The sequence below is a fragment of the Petromyzon marinus genome, chromosome 32 (genome assembly GCF_048934315.1).
Source record: "Petromyzon marinus isolate PM22_M1 ecotype Great Lakes invasive population chromosome 32, UKy_Petmar_22M1.pri1.0, whole genome shotgun sequence".
Lineage (NCBI taxonomy): Eukaryota > Metazoa > Chordata > Hyperoartia > Petromyzontiformes > Petromyzontidae > Petromyzon > Petromyzon marinus.
In genome coordinates, this window is record NC_133698.1 from 12280806 (window position 1) to 12308397 (window position 27592).

Sequence of the window (27592 nt, forward strand, 5' to 3'; positions counted from 1 at the left end):
GGCAAACGTACAAAATCAGCAGGGGATCAAATACTTTTTTCCCTCACTGTACATACTGTATATGTGCCCACAACTGTCTTTTCAAAACTCTATGAACCTTCAAAACATGTTAAACTAAACTATGTAGAACTTATTCTTGGTTCTTTCGGTAAAGTCACGTAGAAGGGAAACAATAAAATAATAAAATAATAATTAACAAAAATTTCTCACGACGTTTCGACTGCAACACAAGCAACACAAGCAATCATCATCAGGTGTGAAAACCACAGCAATATTTTTTTTAAAAAAATTTCATGCTGTGGTTTTCACACCTGATGATGATTGCTTGTGTTGCAGTCGAAACGTCGTGATAATTTTATTGTTTTATATTTTTATTATTTTATTGTTTCCCTTCTACGTGACTTTCCCGAAAGAACCAATAATATGAATCCCTGCAGTCACGTAAGCTTTAAATAAAAATGTACGTAGAACTTATTGCTTATTTAACCAGGTAAGGCCCACTTGAGCTATGTAGCTTTTTTTTAGAAGCGACCTGGCCACAAATGATAGCTCAACGAAGTGGCGTATCACGTGGGAAGTTAATGCGGCCAAATACTCTAAAGGCGCGTTCTATATGTGGAGGGACAAACCGGAGGACCCAGGGAAAAATCCACGTGACCACGGGAAAAACATTCCAACTCCAAATATACAGCAGACGTCAGGGTCGGGATCTAAGCCACAAACTCATGTATACCAGGCGAGGTAGTTAACATCTCGCCACCATGTTTCCGACAGAAAAAGACAGCTCATTTAAACACCTCCTGCTTCACACCTCCAGGGCTCCAGGCTCCGACATCGCATCCCAAAGACGATGAAGTCTCCTTCCTTCAACGAGTCATCAGCACTGCACGTGCAGTTTTCCCAAGTGGGTCCTTGGAGTGACAATGTCGCGTAGCAAAGCAACTGCGGCTCCCCCCTGCACCGACACGGAGAGCCCAGCCGTGGCCTCCGGAGAAATGCAAAGGCGGCCCCGCCAAGACTCCATTATGGCGCGTTTGACAACGTGACGGTGGCTACTCGGGGCAGCATCCTGTCCTGCGGGAAGAGGTACTGCCCGTAGCGTACGATAAGTCTGGATACCGCAACCCGCACCTCTTTGGTCCTGAGTCCGTATACGAGAGGGTCCAGGACTGGGGGCAGCGTGACGAACAGGATCTGTGCCGTTACCTGTGGGAGACAAAACCCCCCCCACCCCAGAATTGCCTTAACAGAAAGTTGGGGCAAGTGCCGTTAGCAAGTCGCGCCAATGAAGTCCAGCACAGTACACGAGGGTGGCCAGCACCACACCCGACCGCCTTTGTCTCTCCAGTGGTGGTGTTTCTACACACCGCACCAGGTACTCGTTTGAGGCTGGTTCTACCTAGGAGAAGAGGCCCAGGACCGGTTCAGATCATTGTCACTGGTGTTGGCCGTGAGCAGGAATCGAACTCGGGTGGCCAGGTTCATAGCGCAGCGTGATATATTTTAATTTTAACTAACCTCGGAGTTATGATGGGCTGAGTCAACCGCCAATCAAGATTTGAACTGGCTACCTCTCCCGCTGACAACATAGCCCAGCAGCAGCAGCCTGTAACATCAGCTGTATGCATTGGTGGTCGACCATCCAAGCACCGTGCAGGCTCCACACCTGACTTAGCTTCTAAGATCAGACGAGATTGACCGCATTACAAGTGAATTGTTCCAGGTGATTATCGGATACAAATTATGCATGAATTTGCTGTACACTGTCAAAGGATACATCCTGTTGGGTGGCGCAACGGATATTTATTTATGCAACCTAGCTTCCAATCGACACGTTGAAGGTTCAAACCATGCTTGGAGGCGTACACAGCTCGTCATCTTTCGGGGGTTGATTAAACGCGCAGGGCGTTGTGAGTAGTCAATTGAGCTTATCCGATTGGTGGACTCATCCCCTGGCAGAGGAATGTGGACATTTAAACGCCGGCTCTGGGCTGTAAGACAGGAGGTATCATTGAGCGAAAGACTGAACTATATTTTTTAAATATCGTAAAGCATAGGTCGGATAGTATAAAGATACTTTTATTTTTTGTATGTGGAAGGACAGATATATGAAGGAGATCATATCGTCAACTCATGGATCTTGTGACTTATGCTCTCCAAAACAAAGCTCGTGAATATTTCGTTACATATATATTTCACAATGCATTCGCGCGTGTCAGGAACACACGTGAGTTTGTAAAATAAACGTCTTAATTTTCTTTAATGGGATTGTTTTGTTTTCATTGATTGCCATGAGTATGCAAAACAGCACAATGGCATCATCAATCACCTTCGCCATTGTCAACAAACTGCGACTCCCCTTACAAGGGGGCAGACATCGCCACCTGCTGCATTTCTTAGTAAACAAATATTGGTGATGCCGTTTTGGATGTGAGTGGCGCACAAAGCACTATTAACATTCTACTCAAATTAATCATCGTTAGTGTTGCTGTCAAGAACATATAAACAAACAGACCTGTCTCCTTGACATATCCATCTCTCCACATGCAGTTTTGTTAAAAAAAATATGCCATGTTATTTAAAAAAAAAGTTTTACTGGCTGGCTGGCTGTTTGGCGCACGTTGCGAGCGAGCGAGTGCGCGGTGGTGACGTCACCGCGCACATCTACGCGATGACGTCACCCGTATCCCACAGCGTTGAGCCGTATTTGTACGTCCTGACGTCACGCTCCCCCTCCCCCCCCCGCCCCCACCCACCATCCCAACCGTGTATCCCGCGCAAATGCGCCGCCAGTTCCGGTTCGTCTCTTACAAAGCACAACACAAATATAAGAGGGTATTTCTCGCCTTGAACTGGGGCTGATAACTATATTATCAGTGGCGGCCGCTGGATTAAAATCCGCGAAGCTGTGCAATGGACGGACGGACGGACGAACGAACGCGCTGCGTCAACGGCCACGAGAATATTCTTAGCTCTTTCAGTAAAGTCACGTTGAAGGGAAACAATAAAATAATAAAATATATATAAAACAATAAAAAATTCTCACGTTTCGACCATAACACAAACGGTCGTCATCAGGTGTGTCGGTCATGCAAACCGACACACCTGATGACGACCGTTTGTGTTATGGTCGAAACGTCGTGAGAATTTTTTTATTGTTTTATATATTTTATTATTTTATTGTTTCCCTTCAACGTGACTTTACCGAAAGAGCTAAGAATATGAATTACTGCAGTCACGAAAGCTTTAAATCAAAATTTGGCCACGACAATGTTCCCCCACCTGCAGGTTGTGGACGAACGGGGGGTCAAAGCACGGGTCAAGGAACGGAGCGATTCCTGCCAAACTCCACGTGCAGTAGAAGAGCAGGAACACCATCACCTGTACCGGGCAAAGGTCCAACAACAACATCAGCCGACAATGCCATCGCGCTCATCTCGTGCGAACAGTTTACACCCGGAGAAGCTTGCCTTTTTTTAAATTGGAGGTGGCGAAAAGTTGCAAACATCGTTGAGAGTTAAAAGTTATTATGCTGAAAAGCCTCCTCCCGTTCAAGTCTCAAAATCAACAGAGATTAATCGGTGATGCTGCGCACAAACTCGCTCCCATAGTCTTGCAATTGAGGATGTTTGGTCATGTCCATTGATAGAGCGTTTGGAATGTGGGTTGTCATCTCTGAGTAGCTGGAGAAAGCGCACAGATACGCGGTGGCTAATGTCCAACGCTCTATACAGATACGTCTCACAATGTATTGCTGGACTGCCAACTCCTGAGCACTATCCTCTCCCCCCTCCCTTCCCTCATTGTGCCTCTGTGTGTATATTCATCAATAGGAGGAATATAGGGGACTCGTAGGAAAACCTCCCACACAAAAGGGAGAGAGAAAAAAAACGCTCAAAGCTCGCAGATTCAATTCCTCAGACAATGTGCCTCATCATGGTCCACCCGGTGTGAGTCACGGTTTGTATAATCTAACCGAGCTATTGTTACACAAACCCTTGCCAATGTTTTGGGTTTCCCTAGCAACAAAATGTCGCACAAGACTCGTAACAGATCTATCAAGGTTCACTGTTGAATGGAAAAGCTTAAACCTTTTTGATTTAACAAAGCCACCCAGTAGCAGGCAACATGCCCGAACCATGCACCAGTGATCCAAGACAAATCTACGTCAAAAAAAGAGTGGGGACTGTCGTGTAAATATGTTGAATGAGGACATTATGCAGATATATACGAGCGATTACAGGTATACATTAAAGATCCTGTATCAGATTAGTGTGTGCTACACTTGGTCAATTGTATGGTCACATTGGGGCTATCTAGCAACTGTCTCGAGGTTAATTTGGCGACTTTCCCATTTTAAGCGACAAACGCCACCTACCCCGCGCCTCCGCAACGGCAGATCGCAGGCGTCGCTCCACACCCGGCTCATCGTCCCCTCGGTCAAGGGAAACGTTAAAATTCCCACCACTCTCTCAAGACAAGCAACAGACACACGCACACACACACAAGCGGGGGCACCATCCAGTGCCGGATTATCCTCGTAGCAAAAGTAGCTACGTATGCCACGGGCCCCGCACTTTCAAGGGCCCCGCGCTAAATGCTTTCAAGCTATCAATTTCGGTTCAGTGCTTCCGCACTAGCTCTATTACTATAGTACTATACCGCCTACAACTTTTATGCACGACTGGGTGTTTAAGGTTAGCGATTTGTCGCATTATCTGGCTGTATCACAAATTAAAAAAATACAATGACTTTACTATGCAAGTAAAAAAATTGTGTTTTGATGGGTTTTATTTTATTTAGGGCCCCTTTATAACAAATGCTACAACACCGCACGAGCTTAATCCTGGCACTGGCACCACCCCCATCCCACTACACGTGGCGGGCAGGGAAGGCAATGGAATCGAGCGCAACTTTATTATTTCAAGTTCCATCCGCCGTTACCTGGGTGGTGCACGTGCGTATGGCTTTGGAGCGACTCTCCCCGTACCCGGGCGCGCAAAGCACGCGCAGGATCTGCACGTACGAGAAGGCCATGCACCCGATGGCCGGCAGGAGCAGTGCGGAGGAGACAACGGCCACGGCGATCTCGGTGGCCTTGGTGCGAGGGCACGTGAACCTGGAGAGCGCCACCACGTCGCAGTAGACGCCGCCCATGAGCGTGTCGGCGCAGAGATTTTCCCTCGACGACAACAGCGTGACGAGGAGGGCCGAGGAGAGGCACACGACCAGGGCGCCGCACGCCGCCTTCTCGGTGAGGTGGTTCGTGACGAGCGCCGGGTAGCGCAGGGGCAGGCACACGGCGATGTAGCGGTCGAGGGCCATGAGACCCAGGGCGAGCACCTCGCTGAAGGTGGTGAAGTAGACGAAGAACGACTGGGCGAGGCAGCTGGCGACGCCGATCCTGCGCATCCGCCCGGCGCTTGCGCTGAGGACGAACACGAGACCCGAGACGGACGCTAGGAGGTTGAGCACGGAGAGGTAGAGGAAGTGGATGTACATGGGGCTGTGCAGTTTCGGGCTCAGAGCCACGGTGGCGACGAGCAGGCAGTTGAGGACGAGCGAAAGCACGAAGCACGACACGCAGTACACGTACATTGCCACGGCGCTCGCGTCCGTGTCCGCCTTGAAGTACAGGTACACCGAGAAGGTGGCGTTCGGGTCGCGCACGTTGTCCCCACCACTCCCGTTGCAGTTCACGGCCACGATGTCGTCGAACGCCATCGCTACTCGCGAGCTCAGTGTTTGTCTTGTGTCCAGTTCCTTCGGGCGAGATTGACGCTATTCGCGCGTGGGCACGTCGTGCGCTTTTTTTTTACGCAGCACCGGGCTGAACAAGGTCCCACGCGTGTCAAGACATCCACCCCGCAAAGATACGAAAAGAGAAGCCTCTGTTTGGAAGTTTATCTTTCCGGTGAGAACAATTACCACGTGAGGCGCACACCTTCAGCTTGTGAACTCAGGAATCGCACAAATAAATGAGACTGAACTAGCTGCACGAGATATTAAGTGTACCAACTACCAACTCGAGCTCAGGCTGTGCTGCAACAGTCAATGCTGGGTAAACCTTTGCTGATAAAATAAAAAGGGGCTTACGTAAACAGGTCACAAGCACGGCCACGCAGGTATTCCTGGTCAATTAAACCCTTGAGCTATGTATGTGTGGATGCATTAGCAGAGTGAAAACACACACCGACACGTATGCAAAAAAAAAGGCTCGTGACATGAAGGCCCATTTCTTTGTCGGAGCAAAACAAAACAAAGAACCAATTGAATTTTTATTTAAAGCTTTCGTGACTGCAGGGATTCATATTCTTGGTTCTTTCGGTAAAGTCACGTAGACGGGAAACAATAAATGAAAAATATAAAACAATAAAATTCTCACGACGTATCGACTGCAACACAAGCAACCATCATCAGGGGTGAAAACCATAGCAATTTTAAAGTGGCTTTTTTTTACGTTAGCACCACGGAGAGCGATTTGGCAGTTATTCAGAAGGACTCGTCCATCTACGTTCGGAACATAGATGGACTCGTCCATCTGAATAACTGCATAATCGCTCTCCACAGTGCTAACGTTAAAAAAACCTTCACTTTTGTCAAATTTTCTTGCTGTGGTTTTCACACCTGATGATGGTTGCTTGTGTTGCAGTCGAAACGTCTTGAGAATTTTGTTTTATATTTGTAATAGTTTCCCTTCTACGTAACTTTACCGAAAGAACCGAGAATGTTGTTGACTTCCATCCCACTGGGATTTTTTGCACACAGCGTTGGTGTACGGTGCTTTTTTTCAGGAATATTTTGCTATTTTTTCATGGATTTTCTGTTTGCACACTCACATAGTCACTTTAAAATGTTTTCTTGTTCGTGTTTTTGTTTGTTTGTTGTGGTTGCACCCGATTCAAGAGCCGAATGGCTCACAGGGCTATACCAAAAATAAACTGTAAATAAACCGCATGGCTCTTTTCAACATCTGGATGTAATTTTCCTAAGTTCAAATTCTCAAACACGCCATTGAATGCAATTGATGAATGATACATCGTTACATGCCTATTGTCGTCTGCTCATTTCCACAATGCACGACACCAGCCCAGATGATGGTGGAGGGCTTTGGCGAAATTTTATCATAACATTCGAAGCCTCGCCAACACCTGTTATAATGCTATGCAAGGTCACACGCGCTTCCTAAATGCCGAGTGATTAGACAGGTTGTGGCTGAACTACGATGGGCTAGAGGGGCATGCTTCCTCACACGATGCTTCGTTCCAAAGGTTAGTGCCGAATGACGGACTATTTCACTCATGCTCTCATGAGAGCGCGCGTGTCTGCCCTGCCATGGTGAGATTTGCGTTAATGTGTTCCTCATTACCGTTGCATTACCAACTTCCAATTGAAATAAAGTGGTGGGCTTTCCCTTTAAGTCCGATATTGCCAATACACAGAAAACAAACACCCTATACTGTCGAGGACACGTTGTTCTTGTGCACTTTAGAATTGTAATACTGCCTAAAAACAGAAATGTTCCTGAATGTGGAAATCCCCAGTCACTGACATTTTACATTATATTCTTGGTTCTTTCGGTAAAGTCACGTAGAAGGGAAACAATAAAATAAGGGAAACAATAAAATAAGGGAAACAATAAAAAGAAAATGTTCTTGTTGTGGTTTTCACACCTGACGATGATTGCTTGTGTTGCAGTCGAAACGTCGTGAGAATTTTATTGTTTTATATTTTTTATTTTATTGTTTCCCTTCTACGTGACTTTATCGAAATAACCAATAATGAGTCGCTGCAGTCACAAAAGCTTTATATCAAAATTTTACATTATGTGAAGGTATTCTATGTGTCCGTGTTGATTTAGGGCTGTTTCTAAATAACCAGTAAAAGGCAATACGAGTTGTTACAATTTGGTTGTGCATGTCTTCAAATATAACAGTAATTAATGCTAGTCTGGTGCTACTTTTACAATATGTATTGGTTCATTAATTGAAGATGAAACACATATAATGCTCTATTTTATTCAGGAGACATGTGAGAATAAATTCCAGTCAATATTTAAAGCAAAAATATTGCCAACAAATCTCAGTTCCCCCAATAGCAAAAGGTTATTCAAGCGATATCTGATTTACAGATTTCGCTTTAATAACATTTACAAAACATTAAATTAACTATTGACTTTTTTTACAACCTATACAGCCTGAATTTTCCCCCAAAAGATATGTTCGAAAACTTAGGGGCTAAGATTGAAGGCTGCAACGGGCAGCATGGGGAAGTAGAAATTGCACGGAAAGAATTGTCCATTCCTAGAAAGATGTTGTTCAACCGTACAAGAATATTTAACATAAACATGACCTCAACGTATTCTTAGTTTTTTCGGTAAAGTCACGTTGAAGCGAAACAACAAAATAATAAAATATATATAAAACAATAATTGTATATATAGTTTTATATATATTTTATTATTTTGTTGTTTCTCTTCAACGTGACTTTACAAACAATAATTGTATATATATAGTTTTATATATATTGTATTATTTTGTTGTTTCTCTTCAACGTGACTTTACCGAAAAAACTAAGAATATGAATTACTGCAGTCACGAAAGCTTTAAATCAAAATTTTATGACCTCAACGTTTCATTCATGAAATAGTCTTTGTGCTCGCAAGGTCTCTGACCACAATCACAGAATAGCTGCACACTTTTAACTGAAAAGTTATTTTATTACGCTTCAGGCACCCCTGATATCCCGCAAAACTTAAAATCCCATTTTGGTCTCAGTGCCTTACACGTAAATCAGTTACAAATTCATTCCAAATTAAAGAACAAATTAAGGACAGGGGACACACTGCAAGTGATTTAAACAGCGCAAAGCAACAGTTTTATGCAGACACCCTGACAGTAAATTCTTAGCTTCACACACGTGGCTCAACATGTCACTCAAATTATTATTTTCATCAAATGATATTACGATCAACACAAACATAAAACACAGTGAACGTTGCGAGTAAATTGTAATTGTTCTGGTGTTATTTTTTTTTGCCTTGGTTTAGAATTTTTGGTGTTTTTTTATTCAGTTCGTAATGCCTTCAGACATATCTTTCATTACACATTTCCTTGCGGGGCAAATGACCAATAAAAGCGGAACATTTTCTGCTCGGTTCACAACTTGCCTTATGATCTTTTGGCCAGTGTATATTTATAAAAGGGGCTGACTGAAAAACTGCTACAAACTGCAGCAGGTTAAACTCCACCAAGGTGTCCCTATGTTCTTGACTGTCCTCGATTCTCAAGATCTTTGACCTGAAAAGGGAAAAAGAAACACACACTTTAAAAAAGGTTCCATTGAAAACGACATATCACCATATTCTAAAATTATCCTGTTTATATTCGTCAGTTGTCCAACCTCCCACGTTTAGCGGTGTCTGAATGGATAGACCTTTGCCATGTGTGGTTGAACAAAGAAACTTGACTTAAACAACTTGACTCTGAGATTTTATGCATTTCTAGAGATATTGGTAGACATTAAGCCCCAACACCATGCAAAAAAGCCACGTGATAGTCTGCCGCGAGACTACGCCAAGGGCAACTAAAGGCAGTGCAGTATGATAAATTGGTTGTACTGTACTTCTATGCCCCCGCCTTTATGCTCCCGACTTTCACCAACCTGCACTGACCAGCAGTGGATGGACAACAGGGCCGTGTGCATGAGCGTATCCACGAATTACAATGTTTTGGTGCTATAACACGAAATGGAACCTTTCGACGTTCTTATCAGGCTGTCAGTAGGCGTTTTAAGTGGGTTTGGTAAATAAAAAGAGGCTCTCGCGTTCAGGTGCGAGTAAAACCAGGGCGTGATATCCCCAAGTGAAATGTAAAAGACATGTTATTGTAGGTAGCAATAACAGCAGGCAAGGGAAACACTTGTAAAGATACGGCAAGTCAGGCATTACCACGCCAAACGATAATAAAGTCTGTGCGTGTAAATTTAAAGCATGATCTAACAAACGAATTCAATATGTACAGGTACATCCCCCCCCACTGTATACGTTTCGCCAGTTTAACACGTAGGCTTTCGCGACCAATATTATCCGTGAGGTTTTTTTTAGGTTAGATCGCGAAAAGTTCACAGAGCTGTGCTGTCAAACTCCAGTTTTGTACCACAGCCAACACGGCGGTACAAGCCCGAAAACACACAGGAGAACTGATTATTCTGTCAATCCACAACTGGATGAGGGACTCGCCATCCTGTGAGAGAAGGCAGGGTTTCATTCATCTAGGTAGGCTGAGCATAGATGTGGGAGAGTAGGACGGTAAAAACAACAGGTTTTTCTGCGTCGCCCTCTGCTCGCCACAACGTCGCAACAACGGCACTTGCTGCCTACGACAACTTGTTTGTGCATTGGCAGTCGCCGCCTTCAGCACACTCTCCAGGCTTAAAAGCCCTGCTTAGCTTCTGGTGAGATCGGGCACATTCTGGGGCGGTTTGGCTATTGGCAAATATTTTAACGGGTGCAGAGAAACGATCACACCCGTGTATATATGAACCGCACAGATTCATAACAGTTGGCGAATATTTAGACATCCAATGAGGAGACCTTATTCACGCAAGCCCAGCTGGTTTATTAAGCGATTGCCTATATCATTGATTGCAAGAATTGGGGGAGAGGAGGGATACGGGCAGGACAGGGGGAGAGATGTAAACAATGCACTGCTTTTATAATCTGCTTGAGGCTCAATTCATCAGCATGCTGGACTGAATCCATGTTGGACCCCACTCTTGAAAATACATTTTTAAACATTATGTGCAACACTTACTTTGTGCATGTGCATGTAAAGTATCCCATATAATAGGTCAATGTAAGCTGTGTCATGCCAACATTTAAAGAATTGCTCACAAAATCAAAAGGTGTCATTCTTTTAATGACAGCTGGAATAGCTCACTATGTGAAGCAGTCAGCGCCACGGTTATCAAGACTAATTTGACATCCGGTCCGGGCCTATTTAATCCACAAACTTTTCACGGTCAGATTATTAAGTGCCACTTGACAAATATGCACGAAATTATTCACAGCGCCATCAATTTGGGGTCAACACACTATTAACAAAAGAAAAATTTAGTTTAATTTTTAGCGTCCAATTGAGTGTTACTCATTTTTTTTCTTTTTTTGTAGTTTTATTCATGCCATTGGCATATATATAACATGCGCATTGAATCCGAATATATCATAATAGATTTTTACACGCACTATTCATTGCATGTATCAGTGGGTTACTGGCAAAACCAGGTGGGACAAGTGATGATAAGCCACAGTGATGAAGAGAGGAACACACTGACCTGGCTGAAAACTAAGGCCAGAGTTTAAGAACTGATTTTAATTGATGAGTCGTTGCATCAGAACAGCCAACAAACGCCGAGCACCGCCCATACTTGACCACCTTAACACTTGCCACCACAGAACCATCCCAACATTGAAGGCAACCTGCGGATGTAGCCGCATCCGGTTCAAAACTGCACTGAAGAAGCGATTTGGCGAGGCGGTGGCCGGGAGGGGGGAGTGATGAGCAGCGGCGCATGTGTCCGTCACCTTGTAGATGCGCACGAGCCAGTGCTCCGTCGTGTATGCCTCCTCCAGCACGTCCAGTTCAAAGTCCTTGTTGCCGATCTCCACATTGCGCACGCGGTCATAGCCGGGCGGGCGTTCTGCCACCACCACCACGACACAAACAATGCGCACCCTCTCGCTCGTTACACTTTCACGGCTCGGGGCTGACGCACAGTGTTTAATTTGTTGTACTTCACCCGCACCTCTGATCAGCACGGTTTGGTTACGTACGATGCGAAAGAAGTTCAACATACATAACAGGGTGTATTTTTTGTTGGGTTAAATCGCGTAAATATGTGTCATTGAATCTGCCACTACCTGACACAACCAATTAGTAAAAACCTGTATTATGGATATTGGTCGCGAAAGCCTACGTGTTATACATACATACGTTAGAGAGGACTGCGCTGAGAAACTGGTTTACGGGGTTCAATTATTTTCCATCGCAAACACGTGGCAAATTATAATTCCACCTCCCACCCCCTACCCCCATCTTTCAATAGCCTACGTGAATCTTAGCACCGTTGACCGGCTATATAGCTCCCTATACCTACTACATTCGGAGCCGTCCCTGTGGAACGGTTAGTGCACTGAACTTGCAATCCAGAAGTCGCCTGTTCGATTCAATCTTTCAGTGACTGTCTACCCAGCAGCGGTATGAATGGGTATACACCACCGCAGTTAGTCGATCAACAGGTGTGGTGGGGTAAAGCGTGGGCACGCCCACCTCTATCAACACATCTCGTCAATGTGGAAGAGTAGACAAATAACTCACTAGAATTCGCACTAACGAAGGCCCTTCTGCCAGCATTGGTGGGACAGATTCTTATGCAATTGGATCACAGGCATCCTTGTTTCAGACATTAGGATTAAATTCGGGGTAAACATTATTGTTTACGATTAAACAGCTGCTTCCATCAAGTAAACAGTAGGAGCCTTCTCAGATGGTAAGATTTTTTCCAAGCTCTCTGCTCAGTACAATGACTGCCATGTTTAACATTGGTATTCAGCTCACGTCTTGTAGATATGAAACTAGGCTACACATCCCAGGCTGTGCATCCAATACGAGTTTGAATCTTCATTCGACAGATAAACACTTGAACGTCCTCCAGAAGCATCACCATAGCGCTGCAGTAACATTGAACAGCACAAAAGCCACAGACATTCTTGAGCACTCTTGTAAGCCACTTAAGTATTTTTTTTTGCATTACCAAAGCTCACAATTCTCATTTGCCCAGGATACACGACCTTGGTGTGTGGCTACAAGATATAAAGAGCAATTCTTTGGGGGGTATTATCGTGCAGCACTGTCCCCCTATGACATTGCCATCCACCGTCAAGTCAACAGAGAGAATCCGCTTGCCCCCGGAAGGTCACGTACTGGCTTCGGTGTAGACCTGCCCGAAGCGGTAGTAGCACATCTTGTACATGAGGCAGTTGAGCAGCACGGGGGATCCCTCGCGATCGACGCGGAACTCTCCGGCCGGCGTGTAGTAGTCGTGCTCCTTGATGTGTTTCCCCGTGTCTGTGCTGCCTCCGATGCGAACCATCCACAGGAACTTGTTGATGTCTGCGGCCCGCCGGAGGCAAAAAAAAAACGACGCGGCGCGGATTAACGGCAGCGTCCACAACGGGAGACCGGCGTCTCAAGACGCTGTGCACAAACAGTGGGTGAGCGTTTATAATATCGAGCAGGGGTCGCGGACTTGCAACTCCCCGGCAGCACGAGGCTCCCGAGGCATTTCAACGGTGGCTCACTGGAGGTGCAACTAACTTGTATCTCTTTAATAAATCATTAATTAGAAGATGAACAATCAGCACTTGCTCCTGGCAAGTGGAGCCAGACATGAGCACTCGCGGGGCGTTCACTCAGAATTCTCAATACAATGCTCAACCACCCAGTGCGTGCAAGTCGGCTGTGGAGCTACCCCGACATTTAGACACGTGTGTCTGGTGGTTCTTGGCCAAATGAATATTTTTGTCTGTGGCTTGGGGATCAGGAAGTTGGCCCACCACTGATATAGACAGCCACCATCATTAATCAGCTATGATCATTCCAAAAACGTTCCTTTTTCCAACATTTTACAAACTGACAATGGAAATATTACTTGGGGGTTAAAAGCAGTGGTGGTTAGGGTAATGTGCTCCAGAGCTTGAATCCCGTCTTTGGCTAACATTATAAGCAAATGATATGTGAACCAGTTACAGGTGTGTCCCCTTCACTAAAGTGAAGTAGGGTCAAGCAACCCCTCAAACTGAAGAGTATTATCACGTTTATTACACTGTCAATGTTGATTAGTACTGGGAGGGTGTGCCATTTCAAAACGTTGAGTGTTAGTGTTTTATTACAAGTTAAACATGGACGGAAGAGTGAGCACAACAAACAGCTTTTGTCACGTAAACCTATGAAGTTGAGAGTAAATGCAAGCTCATACCGTCAGAAGAGTAACCGGTCAGCCCTCCGAATATCACCAGCACGTAGCCCACGTCCAACTCCCGCATGATCTCATAGGCCTTCTCCTCCGTCGATGACATGGCCTAACCGAAAACACGGGTACAGCCAAACATTTAAAAATGCTAAAGCAGATTGGCGCGTTAAGTTAAAATTACACCAGTGGATCAGTGCTTTGCCTCGTTTAGCACTGCCAACCACAGACTTGCATGGTCTTAGATTATACCGCAATCGGCAAGAAAGCGACTGATCCCATTGTATTTTGAGTAGCTGTGCTCCTAGACATGCCAAAGCACTGGTAAATTAAATTTCAATTTAAAGCTTTCGTGACTGCAGGGATTCATCTTCTGGGTTCTTTCGGTAAAGTCACGTAGAATGGAGATAAAATAATAAAAATAATAACAGAATAAAATTCTCACGACGTTTCGGCCACAACACAAGTAGGCTACGTGTGTTGTGGCCAATAATTTTATTCTGTTATTATTATTTTTATTATTTTATCTCCATTCTACGTGACTTTACTGAAAGAACCCAGAACACTGTAAATTATATGAAGGGATGCTGCCTTGGTGTGATGGTCAGCACAACGGACTTGAAATTCAAAGGTGGCCACAGTTCCATCTTCCGATGTGGCATTTAGGCAAGTTTTTTCAATTTCCCCCCACCTCTGTCCACCCAGCGGTATAAAAGGGTACACTGCAGTTAGTGGTGCGGAAGGTGGCATGTGGTGGGGTAAAGAGTGGGCACTCCGACATCTTACAAGACATCTGGCTCGTGTGGAAGAGTAGGTCAAATTCCAACAAAATAAAAGATGTTTAGAGCCAATGACAATTACATCGCTGTTAATTATATCTAGGGATGCTTGTCAATGTATTCTAAATTGAAAACTAATTTTCTCAATTGAAAACTCATTTATTTAGAACTGCTTTTTGTGTTTCGTTTGTTGTCCTTCCCCCGCACACTCAGATTAGTACGGTTGGCTACACACGGGTGCGACGAAAGAAGTTCAACATACATACACACATGCGTACGTATCATCTTGTAATGCAAACACACAAGGACCAGTGATCGGGTGTTTACCTGCCCGACGCGGGAGATGTGCGTGTTGTTCCATGTGTTGTTGTCCACCAATATTGTTCGATTGGCCATGGCTGTTATCTGATAGCCGTAATCCCACCATGACATCACCTTCGCATCCTGGATGGTCCCAAGGCCAAAAAAAGAAAATCAAACAACAAACTCGTTATCTTCTTGCTTTACCCCGTCGACATCAAGTCATGTGATTACACATCCAGAAGGTTATAAACTCCTAAAAAGCAGTATAATGCGTGAAGAGACTGCCCTGCTACAGAAGATCTTACATAACTACTCCTAAAACCCATGCAAGTGACATTTTACACTTTCACGCACACACCCTGCTACACAGAACATTTTTTTGTAGTGGCACCCAAATCTATAAATAAAACATTCTCAGAGCTGGGAATTTAGTCAAATTACATGACAACTCAAACAAAATGTGATGAGGTTTTTTTGTGCAGTCACTGGTGACCAGAGTGAGACAAACTAACTCGACTGAACCTAGTTGCTCAAGAATCTAAGTCCTGAACCACTCGGGCACCTCTAAAAAATTTACATTTTTATGGATAAACATCAGCGGTATTTCAACAAAACCTGTAGCTCAGGTTGAGTAGGATGGATAGGATTGAGGGACAATCTGGGATTTAGTTCAACTGGCTTCATCCGGCCAATAAAAATGTCCGTACCCAGCACACCAACATACAGAAATATCTCTCGCTACGGCTGTGGCTACTTAAATAACGCTTCACCAACGACCCGGGAAACATTCTCCGAGAAATGAAGTCGTGGCGAGAAGGGTGTCACACCTCGGGCGTGTTGTGTCTCAGCCAGTAGTACGCCTCGCGGAAGTCGTCGAAAATGATGCGGCTGCCGTCGCCGCCGCGAGCCGACAGAACGATGGAGGGCGAGGAGTACGCTTCGCTCGTCACCCACGTCGAGTGGAACGTGTACGTGATGAGGAAGAATGACATGAGCAGTACCATGCCACTAGCCACCTGCGGTGTGGGCGACAAGAGACAAAGATCCCCCCCCCCCGCCACCGTGTAACCTTTAACGGACTGCTGGGGCCAGAGCCGTTAGCGAGCAGCTATTGAGAGGCCGACGCAGAGCGCGAGGGAGTGGTGTGGCAAGCATCACGGCCGTTCTCCAGTGCTGACGTTTACACATGGCATCAGGTACTCATTTGAGTCCAAGGGAGAAGTAGGCAGACAGGATGCTTAAAGGATCTTGAAGAGTGAGGGCATATAGAATTAGTTGGTATCAGCCCAATTGTTGTCCTTCCCCCACACCTCCGATTAGCACGGTTGGCTATGTAAAGTGCGAAATAAGTTCAACATACATATAATTACTCATTTCTAAAAAAAATACTTTGCCACTTAATTTGGCCTTGCACGTGCAGCCCTTTGTCAATGCACTGCTGGATGAAGGCCTCCCCATGCCGTGTTGATCGTGGGGGTTTGTACGACCATATTTTACCATTCTGGTCAGTGCGGGTTTGGGAAGGTGTTGGGGGGAGGGCACAGATGTTAACCATGACCAGGAATCAAATTCACGTTGCTGGGTTAATAGTGCCAAGGGAAATCCACTGCACCACATTTTTCACCAGTGTTGTACGTATAACAATCTAAAAATTCAAGTCGGATTTCAGCAGTGCTGGGCTCAATTCCCAACACAAACATCAACTCACGAAAGCCCCCCGGGGGGGGGGGCCAGGCCAAATCACCTCGTTCTTAATGGGGTAGGAGGCATCGTGCGTCTTCTTGCTCTTCTTGTCAGGCCGCGAGATGTCCAGGTTGCGCATGTAGGTGGTGAGCACGTGAGACACGCCAATCCCCGACAAGATGCACATGACGGGCGCCAGCACCAGCATAAGACGCACCTGTGGCGCAAAGCCATACGCAGCAACAGCGGCAAATTAGTTAACATTTAAGCACTTAAGTTTCAAGCTCTCATTTCCTTCCATACGCATCGAATGTAGCATTCGTCACAAGCATACAGATTTTCTTAGATTTACTTCATAACGATGTTCTCTTCTCCCATCTTTCCATTTGCCTCCTTATCACCCTTCTATCACTCCTACCCTGGTCACTGTTCCCACGAAATTTACTCAATGGATTCCTCCACCCACTTTGAGAAATCGGGTCCATTTCGATTTAAAGCTTTCGTGACTGCAAGGATTCATCTTCTTTGGTTCTTTCGGTAAAGTCACGTAGAATGAGAATAAAATAATAAATAGATAAAATAAAATAACACAATAATATTCTCACGACGTTTCGGCCACAAAACAAGCGGCCTTCATCAGGTGAAGGGACGAGACTGTCTGGAGGACAGCGCTGGAGTGGGTCCACTCGACCATTGACTCACCCATAGGGTGTTCAACCACCATATTTACAGGCCAAAACACCCTTTCTACCAATGAGTGCACAATAAGTGACTCAGTGAGCTCTGGCTCAATAAACCAGACTCCTTTGAGGTAGGAACTGGGTGGCACACCTCAGATATGAAGGGGTACACCCAGACTGATTGGGCTTATGTTACCTCAGTGGTGATTGAGAGTGAAGCATATTCACGTTGGGCAGAAAAAAAAGGTCTATTAACCTTCAGCTAATGATTTAAAGGAGCACGATTTATGAAGTATACTATCACCTGAAAAACGGTGGATCATATTGTGAGTGGAAGAAAGCAATGTGGGAGGGAACTGGATTAAGTGCCACAGAGACAAATGGAAGAATGTAAATCTGGCCACCTGACAGGTCAAGCATTCAACTTCCGGTAGCTTCCTAGATTTGACGACACACGACACATTCAGGGTGATGCGCTTACAGGCACGCATTTCACCATCTCTACAGGGCACGTTGCAGCATCAAGTGACATTTTGTTGCCACCGTGCATGGCTGGTGTCACCATGGTGGTGGTGGGGGGGATTTGCTCTCTTACTGACGGGAGCCTCCCCGAACTCACCATGACCGCTGAGAAGTACATGCTGGTGACGCCGTAGAGGATGATGAAGATGCGAGCGTCATTCAGGTTGCAGAAGCAGTAGTAAAGCCCGACTGGAGACAGCAGTGGAGGGAAAGAAACAAACATATGAATAATAAAGCGACCACGAGAAGGGGGGCGGGGAGGAGCAAACTTGTTCCGAGATGACGTAGCCAGTTCTAGGACTTGGGATGTACACCTTAAACACTTTACAGTCGTGGGCAATCATTATTTTTTTCTACCTACGTGACATTACCGAAAGAACCAAAGAGTATGGATTCCTGCAGTCACGAAAGCTTCAAATCAAGATTTAAATATTAAGTGGGATTTTACTTAAGCATTGTATGTTAACCAATTATGGCTGTAATTCAGATATAAATACTCTGTCCACCTCTCTTGATGAGAGGAATGGTCATAAATAGCAAGGTGTCAGTCGTGCTCATCCAAGCTCTTTCATCTGCGCTGGGAACACCACTCATCTCCGTTCTTACCTCACATTCACACCGATGACACAATTTGTTTGTAATGCATATTTTATTGGCGTTCGTGTTTTCCCGCGAAGCGTGCTGCGAATTTGAATGTTTGATACGATAGCTTCGAGAGAGAGAGAACAAAAAACGGGTACCAGGAAACATGAAAACGAGGAGCTGCAGGTCGAAGTAGTAAGAGGACCACGTGGTGGGCTGGTGCTCCGACACGGAGGCGATGATGGGGATGTTGTTCTTGGCGTAGGACGGGTCGAGCAGGGAGTAGAAGCGGCCAGTCCACGGGGAGATCTTACCTGCGCCACCAAAGACGGCCATGTCACTGCTGTGCATGGTTGTATTCTTCCCAATCATGTCAATCGTGCTTCCAGAGTCGTATCAGAAGACGAACACGTTTCTAGCCGGAACACTCAAAGAAAGCAGCCCGTATTAAGTGATACTATAGAACTGCTTCTGAGAAACCTTCACTTGCCTCTTATTAAGATGGACACCGCACATTTTCCTGCTATAAACTAGATTGCTACATGGCAATCCAACCAACATGTTTAACTCTCAGACCTGGGATATGTTGAATTAAATATAAAATCTCACACCTGGATAACTGCAGTTATTTGCTTTACTAACTTTAAATCATTTTCCAATTGGCAATTGGGCTTCAACATGGACACCAAGTGACCTCCTCTTACAAATCATAACAGAGACTCCTCAACTTCCACTTCAACTCGCTTCTCTCTACCATTTTACTCTATAGTGAGTAATCACCTCAATGCTGAAGCTATTCAATATTCCGCGATATGAGGCTTTTCCTTAACGTTGGTGTGCCCTCGCATTTAGAATACGATTCGTAAACCATGCCTGCCTTCTTTTTTCCTTCCGCTTTGCCAAACGTTAACGGGATCCTCCACGTTTCCACCCTCGTCACGCCTATCTACACGTTCAAAACGGTTTGCGTTTCCGTACCTCTACCATGCCTGCGTACGGTCCTAGCTTTTGCCACCGTGACAGCTCTCTGAGAAATCCGAAAGCGTGGCTGCTCTCACCGGTCAGCATGAGAAGGGTGGCGGCAACGCCAACCACGGCCCCCACCAGCGAGATCATGCTCTTGAAGAGAATCTCAAAGTTCTGCGTGCTCAGCTTGCTCCGTAGGTAGTCCACAAAGGAGTAGATCTGGCACAGGCCAAACACCCCCAGAGCCGCCATGTGCTCGGACGACTGCACCGGCTGCAAAAGGGGGAATTTTAATTCACACCAACGTCAAGCATCGCAAGCGTACAGAAAGAAGGACTTCAACTGAATAAGTAAAAAAACAAATCCCCAACTTGTATAGCGAACGTGCGATTGTAATCACGTCAGGAGACAAAGTATCCATTCGGATCTCTCGCAGAGCATGCAACCATTCGTGTTAGCGAACGAAAGAGATGGGTTTTACAGAAATTAAGTGCAGAATCAAATTTAATTATGTTTTTATTAATGCAGAATCTGGTTTAATGAGATGAGGTTTCTTGGATTCGAACCCAGGATCTCCGCAGTGCCAGCTCGGCACTCTTGACCTCTGAGCCACTTGCCCAAATAATTTTAACAAGGGAGTGCCCAACTCGAGCAAAAGAACAGAAATACGCAAGTAAATCATGAAAATGCTTTCTCATTTAGCTCAGAAACTCATAAAATGTTAACATCAATGAACATTTCCCACAATCGAGGAAACGGCGCAATGTTTCCACAGAACATCAATTGACCGAGGACAGAGTTAAAAAGACAAACCCTGAACCCAGAAGTCAGCAAGCTAGATTGTTCAGTCGTCCCCCCCCACCCAAGAAAATAAAACCGCTATCAGGTCTAAGAATTGCACGTTTACCTGGAAGCCGACGAAGGAAATCTGCATGGAGAGGATGGTGCCCAGGCAGTACACGGTGCTGTAGGCCACGTAGATGCGGTGCGAGAAGCGGCCCGTGATCATCAGGGCGAGCACGTGCAGGGGGATCAAGTTGATGAGGAACACGTAGCCTCCCCACGACGACACCTGCGAGCCCAGACGCAGCGCGCGCGGATCGTGATGAACCGCGAGCCAATAATGGTTGCCGCCAGGCACGTGACGAAGCGTCATCTCAAAAAAATGTAAAGCGATTGTTACGTTGGTGGTGAACACATGAAATAATGTGGGAAAAGAATTGATGTTTCGTTTCGATTAATTTGTTGTATATGATGGGTTCGCAAGAATCCTATCGCCACAAGAGGCACTACATTCACCGCAATTATAAAAATATAAATATTCTTTGCTTCGCCACGCACAACCATCTTCAACAACTCACAAGCAGATTTAATAAACACAATCGCAAGCTGACGTAAGATGATGAACTTTTAAAGAGTGAACACATCTTAGTTTGGCTCGCATACGGTGTGAAAGAAGTTCAACATACGTACATACAGTGCGCATTGGCCAGTTTAATTCAAATGCAGGAACAAATCATTCACGCGCATGGTTAAACAATGCTTTCCAACGTGCATAAGTCTTCAGAAGTATTCAATAGCAAAAACGGTCACGCAGGAAGCAGTAGGTTTGCAGGCTGTGATGAGACCATGGGGCTCAGATGGCAGCACTGCCCGGGAGGGTGAAACTTGGCTGGCAGGGCCAGGATGGAAAGATAGGGCCTTTTAGCGCTGGTTTATTGTCTCAATGCTTTGGGTAAGCCTTTGCTCCATTTGGCCAATTTTCAGGAGTCTAAATCTTGAACAGCAACACAATTTTACACAAGCGTGTGGTTCATATGGGATCATCTTTAAACAAGCTATTGTGTCCCTCCAGTACAAATGGATGGACTGACGGGGATAATGTTTTAAAAATTAGTTGGAAAGTGTTAATGAGCATTAACACATTATGGGCCAACTGCCCAACTTACCATGTAGAAGTAGGCCAGCGCACACATAGCGGACCAGTAGAGCAGGCCAGTCTTCACAGCCTTGATCCACATGTAGTAGGTGAAGAGCATGCAGAATATGGCGATCCCTGCAAGCAGAACAGCAGCAAAGCCATTCCCACAAAAAAACTTGTAAGTGGCGCATCAAGTTAATAAAAAATAATTTCATCACAAGTGCTCGAGACTGCCTACAACTTAACTCCACAACCACTTTTTTACTTTTAACAACAAACATATTACAATTGTGATCATTGGCGTTAAGAGATGAGACATTTTCCTTCGTAATTCTTGCAGACAGCGCTGTATTCGACAATGGCCTCTGAAAAGGGATATCACGAATTACTTGAAATGTCAAGTGTTTGTTTCCAAAGGTGCCTAGCTAAAGATATGTTTGTCGCACAGTAGTCCCAGGAGGTTTATGAGAATTTTCCAAATTAAGTGATTTTTCAAAAAAATGTTATGCATTATACTTCGTGAAAAAATTGGTGACCAAACTGAGGCCATCAACTCACTACACTTCAAAACTCAGTTGAATCCTGGGTGGCTTAAACACAAATTGGAACGCAGTGGTGTAAACTCGCGCTCTGGCCCAAGCCACCTGGGCGTCCTTCCTACAACAACGCTTACCGATTTATCTTTCTTATGTTAATTTCAATGCGTACCTTCGTTATCGTACGAGCCAGCCACCGAGCGTGATATGTAGCCAGGCACAATGGCGATCATGGCAGCAGCCACCAACCCAGCTCCAGCATCCTAGACAATCACACAATCCACACTGGTATTAGGACTTCTTCCAACACTCACAGCCCTCAAAACTCTCCCAATTGCAGCTCCTGCTACCGTGAATATTTCTACCGATTATCTTCGACATCACGGCTTTCCATTGCGCTGCATGAGCCACTTATGGCAAAGTAGTTATCATAGCTACCAGTAACAGCTTTACATCCCAGAGGGTTATAAGTGGCTTGTCCATTTGAATAACTATTTTGTTTTCAGAGTTTGAAAAGTGTGGACAATAAAACAGAGTTCCCCTTTGGGATGATCATTATGAATGTTTATATATTTGGTCATGGTAACGACCAACGCAAACACTGAACGTAAAATATTAAAATACTTGTAGGTATGCAGGGTATTTCCTGCAAAAAGTGTTTACAATTGCGGAATAAACAAGTTTCCTTTGAAGTCATGCTCCATCACTTTAAAATGTGCTTTAAGGGTAATCAAACCCTTCCATATTTCAACACCCATTTAATATGTATGCCTCAAGAGATTTGTTCAAAAGGCTTTTTTACAACCTGTAACTTGGCAGCAATGATCTGTGTTTTAATGGCTTAATTGTTGTATGTTACAGCAACACAATATTACAGTTTTATTAAGCATTTCGTCGAGTCCCGATTCTGAAAGGTGCTATTACAAATTAAATGCCGTTATTTTTTGCTCACCTTGAGCTCCTTGGTAAGGTGGTAGGTAAGAAGCGTGGTGAACGATGAGAAAAGCGGTGCCAGGAAGACGCAGACATTACGGATGTCGATGGTGACGTTCATAAAATGCAACACGTGGTAAAGCAAGGCTGATGTCACCATAAGACCTGCGCACAACCATCAAACAAACCGGTAAATTTTCCGATGCTGCTGCTGCGGGTTCCTTCTCATTGGTAAAGTGTCAATTGAAAAATGCAACAAGAGTATAAGTTAAGTGCTGTACCTGGGTAAATGGTTCCGCCAATAATCCTGCCCAAAGGGTACCATGCTCGGTCATCAAACCAGTTGTGAAACTGATAGAAGCCCTCCTCAGTAAGGAAGCGGGTGGTGCGGTAGTTAAAGTATCTGCAGACAAAACAAAGGTTTTACTCATTCATTCTGGTAGTAGTGCGAAATAAGTTCAACATACATACATATTGGTGATGCTTTACATGGTTTAAAATTGACTTTCTGTTCAAATACGTGCGATTTAGCCAATTTCAATTATTTTGAAATAAATACCCTTTTCCATAAATGTATTCCAGCTGTGCTATCGGAGTGATGTCGTGAGGTGAAGAATCCATTCGTAAATCTCACCGTGTGTCACAAGACGACCCATGGTTTTTCAAGGGACCTCTCCGAAAAAAAGTAATCAAGTCATCTTTTTTCTCCACTACACATTAGGGGTGCGTTTTCCCATTTTTTATTCTCAGAGCTGGCATTGAGCCTAATCCAAGCAAAACTAATTTTGATGGACTTGTTTTCATGCAGTTATTTGGTTACTGCATTGAGACCAGCTCACTGCGTTGATACCAGCTCACTGCACTTGAGAATCCAGTGTTCATAAAAGGTGGATGGAACTGGAATTTAAGCCCAGGTTCCATACAGTGCTAGCTCAGCACTGACCTCCAAGGCACCGGTGCCTATTATTTCATATATTTCTGAATGGGAACCAGTAAATGTTTGATTGCTGAAAGGTTAACTAGTATTCACGCAAACAGTATAATTAAGGGACGAAGTAATAACTTAAATATTAAGCACAAGTGACAGACATTGAATCACTTACGGATCAAACTCGTGAATGACGCTTTCAAACCTCAGTACTGAAAACAGTCTTGTGGAAAATGCTGCAAGATGAAACGAAATAAACATGTTCTCATTAAATACATTCCTTCAATACATTTTATTCAGAAACCACAAAACCTGGGCAGGCTAGTAACCACCTCTGCACAGACATGCAACATCAGTTCATGTAATCCTAAATCGAAACATGCAATGTTACATTACTTAAAAGTAAAACAAACTTTTGACAACACCAATATCTTTACATATTTTTGTAATTAATATTCTCATCGCCAACTGTAGCAAATACTGCTAATGCAGCAATGCAAACATTACTGTACAAATTGGCAGAGGAACGACGACTTTCATCAACTAAATATATTTCTTTTTTGAACGATCCAAAGCTCCAAAATGATTTGCGCTTGCACACTTACAGAGGATGGCGGCCATGGACAGGATGAAAAGCTTGAGCAGCGTGTCCTGCTTCTCATAAGAGAGACGCAGGAATCCCAGTTTGGCTGTCATTTTTATGCAGCTTCAGGGACAATACTGTGAATGCTCCAGTCCTGAAATGAAACGGGAAAAACGAGTTAAGTGTCAATCGTGTCTAGCATGAAGAATCGAGAAAGTATACTCTTTGATTCGTCGCGATGTTTTATTTTATTTCTACCTACGTGACTTTACCGAAAGAACCAAAAAGAGTATGGATTCCTGCAGTCACGAAAGCTTCAAGTCAAAATCTGGAAAGTACTGCCACACAACATGAAACACCATTTTACCATGCCTGTGTATGATAAAGCCAGTGGTCAAGACTAACGATGGAATAGCAGCCAAAGGACATTTACCACAGAGATGGAGCAATGAAAGTGGCTCGTGTATCTGTAGAACTTCCCTGGCACCGTACATAGCCAACCGTGCTAACGGATTGCTAAATTTCAGGACCATGAGGAGGGCTTGGGAGAGGCCTCCAGCCAGTAGTGGATTGATCACGGCTTATTATGACTGACAAACATGTGTATATTTTACTCACCGAGGACCCACTCGTCTTTAGTTAAGGCTCAGTAACGGTTCACCACTTGATTATTTCAAAGTGTCAATATTAATTTCACGTAGACTGGAAAAATTGAACAATATTGGAGCAAAATAAAGCACTTTTGTGGCTTGGGGTCAGATGCGCGCACACACACACACATGATCCTGTAAATAATCGTGAGTCCATGATGCACACTGGTATAGCGTTATAACATGTACAAGCACGATCATTTATCAATCCACTGCTAGATGTGTACCGTGCTAATCCTTCCCCGCCCCCCTTCCGTCTGTATTCCTTACATTCATCAACCTGTACTGACGTACTTGTTGAATGTGGGTTGCCACCTGTCCGCAATTGTCCTGGACATTCTGCTAAATTAGTATCTGGGTTCAAAATGGCAACTCACCGATTTCTACCGAGATCTGGTGGTTCTTTTTTTGTGTTTTAACTTTAATTGCAGCATACTGTACTTCTCAGTTCTGACAGCCGAGGCTTCACAATGCCGGAACTTGGTTTGCGAACAAGGCTGCGTCTCTAGTGGTGTGGTATGGTCATCGTTGTTAAGGTATGACAATTATATTTAAAAAAAAAACACTCTTTGAATGTACAGTACAGGATAATACAGTATTTGAAGACAACTCAGTTTGTACGAAGTGCTCTCAAGTTTGAAAGTGACAAGTTCAAATCTCGACCACGAAGCATTCGGGCACAGTGTCGATTCAGTGAGCATCAAGCATATGCAAGGCTGCAAACCAATTAGTTCACAGAAGTCAAAGTGTTCCCTTATCCGAAGCATCTCGACTTGTTCTCGCCACGTGAATGATAACTTCCACAAGCAGTGCGGAGGGGGGAAACAAGAATACAGGACCGGTGCTGAGGTTTGGTGATTACAGCGCGTGAACTTTCAGTCAACATTAATCCTCAACTCCGACCCCGGGTCGCTACACAGGTAATTCCAATGAAGACTGCCAAAGATGTTCACCGCGGGACAACCCCCGGGGTCAAGAATGAGAACTTGTGGTTTTGTACTCGGTCCCGACAGCGACGAGCGGCGGACGTGTTTGCTTTACACGACGAAGGTTATTATTTCTCCATCCCTTTACGTCCAATCTCTGTGTGCGTGTGTACACGGCACCGCGGTTGCCAATGCTCTGCTGGACGAGGACCTCTCCACGCCGTGTGGATCGTGAAGGGGTTATTTGACAATGTCACCACGCCGGCAACGACGTGGGAGCAGTTTAGTACAGGACGATGTGGTCTTTGCTACACCTGGTCTGTGATGACCACACCAACCTACCCCAAGTACTCTACACATCCCCACGTCTCCCTCCATAAGCTTCCTTGAGGATACTCGTACAGTACGTCCTTTCTCTCCCGAGTGCGTCTCTCTCCGTGTAGCTGTGCAATCGTCGGAAAGCACAAGTCTCCACGGCTCGAGATGACGTACAGCACGAATTGGATTTTTTTTTAAACACAATCACTTATGCTGCTGCGAAAGCAAACCCGAGCCCCGCCACGTCTGCAAAATCCCCTGGGCTAGCCGATGCGTGAAAGAAGTCGACGTTGAGTCTCGCTCGAAATTAAGTTCGCGTTTAAGTTACGGGAGCCAGTAAAGTCGACGCAAGTGCGACGAAAGTGGACCGCGAGGTTGAGTTTGGGGAGCGGGCCACGGTCCCCCCCTGGCTGGACACGACGCTGGTGTGACGGGGAATGAAATCCGCATGCACGAAGCGGGGGGAGGGAGACGGAACGCCCAAATCAGCTGGCGCGCAACAACGGTGCCAGATGGATGTGGGAGCAGCTCGGGGCCCGCCAGCGGCGGCTTTGGTGGCGGCGACGACGGCGGCTATCACCCAGACAGACCATTGCCCGACGATGCTCATCGGGACGCAAGCCTTTCCCCATCATTCTCCTCTCTCGCTCTCCTCCACCCATTGATCACGACAGCGGCGCGCAGCGGCCTCACCAGCAGCGGAGCGACGGCGATGACGGCGGCGGCGGCGACTTCGAGCCACAGCGAGCGACACACACAAAAAGTGGGGCCCTCTTCAAAAATCAACGCGCGTGGTTTAACCGAGACACCGATAACGCAACGCCAAAAAAACCCACCGAGGCTTGCACAGCGGGTTTAGCCGCGGCGACGGCGGCGGCTGCTGCTGCTCTGCTGCTGCTCCTAGCGTCGAGAGCGCACGGGAGGAGGAGGGGGGTGGGGGGCCGCGCCACGTTGACGCCGAGCCGCCGCGGGGGGAGGAGGGCGGTGGGGAATCGACGGACGCGTTCGATTTGGTAGCGCGGATCGGCGGCTCGGGACCAATCGCGCGCGAGCACGACCGTCGTCACGTGACGCGGCGGCGAGCGGGCGGGCACGGGCCCCGGCCCGCTCGCCTCTAAGCGCGGTGGGAAATTCAAACTTCCGGGGCCTTTGCGAAATTTGTTCTCGGCCGTGGTCCTCCGCTGCTGCTGCCGCCGCCTCCTCCACCCCCGACACACAGAGAGAGAGAGAGACAGCTGCCAGCAAGGCGGTGGT

General features: G+C 45.6%; 2 protein-coding genes across 4 annotated transcripts; both read right to left on the reverse strand.

Moving 5' to 3' along the window:
* Nucleotides 1-290: 290 nt before the first annotated feature.
* LOC116948180 (putative olfactory receptor 1F2) lies at nt 291-7852 on the reverse strand. Its single transcript, XM_032964624.2, has 3 exons — nt 4945-7852; nt 3283-3381; nt 291-1206 (listed from the first exon to the last, which is right to left on the reverse strand). The coding sequence occupies exons 1-3, from the start codon at nt 5722-5724 to the stop codon at nt 1024-1026; spliced, it is 1062 nt and encodes a 353-aa protein (XP_032820515.2). The 5' UTR covers nt 5725-7852; the 3' UTR covers nt 291-1023.
* Nucleotides 7853-8004: 152 nt separating this feature from the next.
* On the reverse strand, nt 8005-27334 carry STT3A (STT3 oligosaccharyltransferase complex catalytic subunit A). Of its 3 annotated transcripts, XR_012945827.1 has the most exons (19): nt 27175-27334; nt 24467-24598; nt 24037-24097; nt 23215-23336; nt 22953-23098; nt 22173-22263; nt 21493-21599; nt 20451-20615; nt 19636-19816; nt 18736-18891; nt 18093-18184; nt 16855-17010; nt 15938-16126; nt 15135-15251; nt 14038-14140; nt 12984-13172; nt 11585-11700; nt 8626-9299; nt 8005-8352 (listed from the first exon to the last, which is right to left on the reverse strand). XR_012945827.1 is itself a non-coding variant. In XM_032964626.2 (18 exons), the coding sequence occupies exons 2-18, from the start codon at nt 24555-24557 to the stop codon at nt 9261-9263; spliced, it is 2121 nt and encodes a 706-aa protein (XP_032820517.1). In that variant the 5' UTR covers nt 24558-24598; nt 27175-27334; the 3' UTR covers nt 8005-9260. The 3 variants fall into 3 exon arrangements, 2 of the variants coding, with proteins under 2 accessions (XP_032820517.1, XP_032820518.1); XM_032964626.2 differs by having other exon boundaries at nt 8005-9299; XM_032964627.2 differs by having other exon boundaries at nt 8005-9299; nt 27032-27334.
* Between the last annotated feature and the right edge of the window lie 258 nt (nt 27335-27592).

Excerpts from the sequence above, each read along its gene's own strand:
- LOC116948180 (XM_032964624.2), bottom strand. The coding sequence starts at position 5,724 with ATGGCGTTCGACGACATCGTGGCCGTGAACTGCAACGGGAGTGGTGGG. Across the intron at positions 3,382-4,944 it reads TACGCACGTGCACCACCCAG|GTGATGGTGTTCCTGCTCTT; the intron begins GTAACGGCGGAT and ends TGCCCGGTACAG. Across the intron at positions 1,207-3,282 it reads CGTTCGTCCACAACCTGCAG|GTAACGGCACAGATCCTGTT; the intron begins GTGGGGGAACAT and ends TGTCTCCCACAG.
- STT3A (XM_032964626.2), bottom strand. The coding sequence starts at position 24,557 with ATGACAGCCAAACTGGGATTCCTGCGTCTCTCTTATGAGAAGCAGGAC. Across the intron at positions 19,817-20,450 it reads TTTCCTTCGTCGGCTTCCAG|CCGGTGCAGTCGTCCGAGCA; the intron begins GTAAACGTGCAA and ends CCCCTTTTGCAG. Across the intron at positions 13,173-14,037 it reads GACCGGTTACTCTTCTGACG|ACATCAACAAGTTCCTGTGG; the intron begins GTATGAGCTTGC and ends GGCGGGCCGCAG.